Source organism: Penaeus vannamei, chromosome 5, assembly GCF_042767895.1.
Source record: "Penaeus vannamei isolate JL-2024 chromosome 5, ASM4276789v1, whole genome shotgun sequence".
NCBI classification, from domain to species: Eukaryota; Metazoa; Arthropoda; class Malacostraca; order Decapoda; family Penaeidae; genus Penaeus; species Penaeus vannamei.
This window is the reverse complement of record NC_091553.1, coordinates 49,639,588-49,644,124: the sequence shown is the minus strand read 5'-3', so window position 1 is coordinate 49,644,124 and position 4,537 is coordinate 49,639,588. Positions and strand designations below refer to the sequence as shown.

Here is a 4,537-nt window from a genome sequence, read left to right as displayed (position 1 = left end):
AACATAAGCGGCAGCTGATGATATGGCAATCGCTGAAGAAGTTGCTGTACTCAAGAAAACTGAGTAATGTGAGTTCTCAGTGGTCGTTGGCACCCCTGTCGATGCCCTCCTTCCACCAGCTGGGGAAGATGGCGTCGAGGCTGTGGCATCCGGGTGTCTCCCTCCAGCTGAATCGGTGCTTTTTGGAGTCACGGTCTGGCCTGTAAACGTGTTGGGTCCATTTGCCACAGTGGCTGAAGGTAAAGCGGATGTAGAGGCAACCGGAATGGACATCCTGCTTGAAGTCGGCTGAGCAGATGGGCGAGGGTCCGGGAGATGTGTCCCGCCTGCTGATGTGGATCCTGAAGCGGTTCTTTGTGGCGCAGCTGTTGTGGGAGCAGAGGTGGTATTTCTTGGAGTTCCGGTGGTACCTCCTGAAAGGATTCCATCGGAAATAGCGGCTTTGCCTGTAGGCGTTGAATCTACTGAAGAAGATGTTGACTCACCTGAAAAAGACGTTGAATCTCCTGGAGCAGACGTAGAATCACCAGGAGCTGATGTTGAATCTCTTGAAGCAGATGTTGAATTTCCTGAAGCAGATGTTGAACCTCCTGAAGCAGACATTGAATCTTCTGAAGCAGACGCTGATTCTCCTGAAACAGACGCTGATTCTCCAGAAGCAGACGCTGATTCTCCAGAAGCAGACGCTGATTCTCCTGAAACAGACGCTGATTCTCCTGAAGCAGACGCTGATTCTCCTGAAGCAGACGCTTATTCTCCTGAAGCAGACGTTGAATCTCCTGAAGCAGACGCTGAATCTCCTGAAGCAGACGCTGATTCTCCTGAAGCAGACGCTGATTCTCCTGAAGCAGACGCTGATTCTCCTGAAGCAGATGTTGAATCTCCTGAAGCAGACGTTGAACCTCCTGAAGCAGATGTTGAATTTCCTGAAGCAGATGTTGAATTTCCTGAAGCAGATGTTGAACCTCCTGAAGCAGACGTTGAACCTCCTGAAGCAGATGTTGAATCTCCCGAAGCAGACGCTGAATCTCCTGAAGCAGACGTTGAATCTCCTGAAGCAGACGTTGAACCTCCTGAAGCAGACGCTGAATCTCCTGAAGCAGACGCTGAATCTCCTGAAGCAGATGTTGTATCTCCTGAAGTAGACGCTGAACCTCCTGAAGCAGATGTTGAACCTCCTGAAGCAGACGTTGAACCTCCTGAAGCAGACGCTGAATCTCCTGAAGCAGATGCTGAACCTCCTGAAGCAGACGCTGAATCTCCTGAAGCAGACGTTGAAACTCCCAAAGTATATATAGAATGACCTGAAGCAATCGTTGACTCCCCTGGTAAAGGCGTAGACTCTCCTGAAGCAATCGTTGAATATCCTAAAGAAGACCTTGGATCTCCTGAATCAGACGTAGATTCACCTGAAACAGACGTAGAATCTCCCGAAGCAGTGGTCGTTTCTGCACCAGAAGGTATATCTCCAGAAGCAGTCAGTAGTGACTCTCCTGAAGCATCGGTCGTTTCAGCAGTTGCTGTAGTCGTCAGGTTATCTGTATGTGGGCTGACTCTCATAGCAGAAGGCAAAGCCTGCTCGGTCCTGTTAAGCAAAGCAGCCATGTTGCCTTCTGGCTCTTCAACAGGCAGTGCGGCAGACGAGAGCGGCTCGTTCACGGTCTCTGCTGCTGGAAGAGAAGGATTTTCGGATGATGTGGGCATGCTGCAGATTTAAGAGAAAGGATGAATAACTCCACTAGGTCTCTGGTGTTCCATGAATACGTTTTTATCGAAATATTGTTCTTTTGGTGTGAAATGCAAAATTTCATTGCAATTTGTATTATTTTTACATTAGTTGAAAATAGACGAATGGTATAAAGCATGGGAAAGAGATCGAGATTTATCAGGTGAGCAAGAGGGCGTGTGCGCGACACTAACCCTTGTAGTACGTGAAGGCAGAGGGAAGGGGCTCTAAGACAGATTCATTCACGGGGATCCTCGCGAAGTAGCAGTTGATCACACCTGCCGGATAAACGCAATGGTCCAGATTACACAGGTCAGGAAGGCCCTACGACATTTTAATTTCTTTATAGCAACTTCTTTCATTCTCCAGATTTTATATGTAACAAGCCTCTTTGAAACTAAAGAATACCTACGCCTTTCTTCCTTAACATCAATCTTCATCAGTTATTTTCTGAAAGATAAATCTGATCTAGAAGAGAAATGGCTTGGGTGAAATAAATTTTATGAACTTAATTCTGTCAGCAACTATATAACCATGCTGGTTAAATCCTTATATAAATACGTAAATACGTGTATATATATATATATATATATATATATATATATATATATATATATATATATATATATATATATATATATATATATATATATATATATATATATACATATATATATATATATATATATATATATATATATATATATATACATATATATATATATATATATATATATATATATATATATATATAGAGATATATATGTCTATATATATACACACGCACACACACTCAGACACACACACACACACACACACACACACACACAGACACACACACACACACACACACACACACACACACACACACACACACACACACACTCACACACACACACACACACACACACACACACACACACACACACACTAAACACACACACACACACACACACACACACACACACACACACACACACACACATATATATATATATATATATATATATATATATATATATATATATATATATATATATATATACATATATACATATATTCATACATATATGTATATATATATATATATATATATATATATATATATATATAAATATATATATATATATATATATATATATATATATATATATATATATATATATATATATATATATATATATATATATATATACATACACACACACACACACACACATGTATGTATGTATGTATGTGTCTAATATATATATATATATATATATATATATATATATATATATATATATATACACATACACACGCACTCGCACACACACACACACACACACACACACACACACACACACACAAACACACACACACAAACACACACACACACACACATATATATATACATATATATATATATATATATATATATATATATATATATATATATATATATATATATATATATATATATATATATATATATATATATATACATATATATATATATATATATATATATATATATATATATATATATATATATATATATATATATATATATATATATATACATACATATATATATATATAAATATATGTATATATATATATATATATATATATATATATATTTATATATATATATATATATATATATATCTATATATATATATATATATATATATATATATATATATATATAACTATGTATGTATATACACACACAGACAAACATATATTCACATGTTTGAATATTGATGTACACGCATGCATACCTATATACGTGCAAAAATAGATGCATATATGCGTTAATATATTTACTTAAAAATACATTCGGAGGGACAGATAGAAACATAGGTGATTCTGACCTTTTTCTGGCTGGTGTGCTGTGAACGCGTAGCAGGTGAAGTCAAACAGACATTTCTCAATACATTTAGCTGGAAAAGGAAAGGGAGCTCAAATGAATGTTTGTATGCATTTTGTGTAGCAAAGAAAAACGTTTTTTTTTTATCTGTTTTACTTTTTCGTTACAAATAAGATTATCATTAGTGTATGATCCCTATTATCCTGTTTCATTATTAATGCTTTTATCAATGTTATTGTTGTCATTAGCAATGATATCATTATTTTCAGTAATAATGATAACAGTCATATTAATAATAATGTTATTATTATTATGGATACTACTACTATTATGGTATTATTATTATTATGAATATGATTATCGTTACTAATATCATTAGCAATACTATCATTATTATGATTTTAATCATCACTTCTTCTGCTAATATTTTTTCGGTTATTATCATTATCATTTATTATTATCATTATTATTACTGTCATTATTATTATCAATCTTATTATTATCATCAACAGTGTTATCATTAACATTATTGCCTTTTTTACTATTGTTGTTTGTTATTATTATTGAGCTCATTATTATTATCTATAATTGTTTTTTTTTGTTACTATCATACATATTATTGTTATTGTTGTTTTTACCATGATTATAGCGATAATGATAATGATATTAATAGTGATGAAATAATAACGATGAGGACAGTAATTATTATTATTATCATCATCATAATAAAAATCATCATCATCTTGACATTAAATTACAATAATACATCAATAATAATGATGATAATAATCATCATTAATATGATCATCCTTGCTGTTATCATAATATTAACATCATTATTATCATCATAATTTTCCTCACTATCACTATCATATCATAACATATTACTATAACTACTGTCATCACTAACACGATTATAATTTTCATTACTCTCATTAACATCACTTCTTATC

The 4,537-nt window shown here is 34.0% G+C and overlaps 2 protein-coding genes across 2 annotated transcripts in view; one reads left to right on the top strand and one right to left on the bottom strand.

Annotated features, from left to right (window-relative positions):
- Positions 1-273, bottom strand: part of LOC138861825 (serine-rich adhesin for platelets-like) — an 18,566-nt gene extending 18,293 nt beyond the window's left edge. The window contains exon 1 of the mRNA XM_070121682.1: positions 1-273. This exon is cut by the window's left edge and continues 514 nt beyond it. Coding sequence (XP_069977783.1) covers positions 1-273 — 273 coding nt within the window.
- Positions 274-296: 23 nt separating this feature from the next.
- LOC138861824 (neurofilament heavy polypeptide-like) lies at positions 297-1,303 on the top strand. The gene is made up of 2 exons (XM_070121680.1): positions 297-385; positions 421-1,303. Exons 1-2 carry the CDS (start codon positions 297-299, stop codon positions 1,301-1,303), a joined length of 972 nt encoding a protein of 323 aa, XP_069977781.1.
- Positions 1,304-4,537: the final 3,234 nt, after the last annotated feature.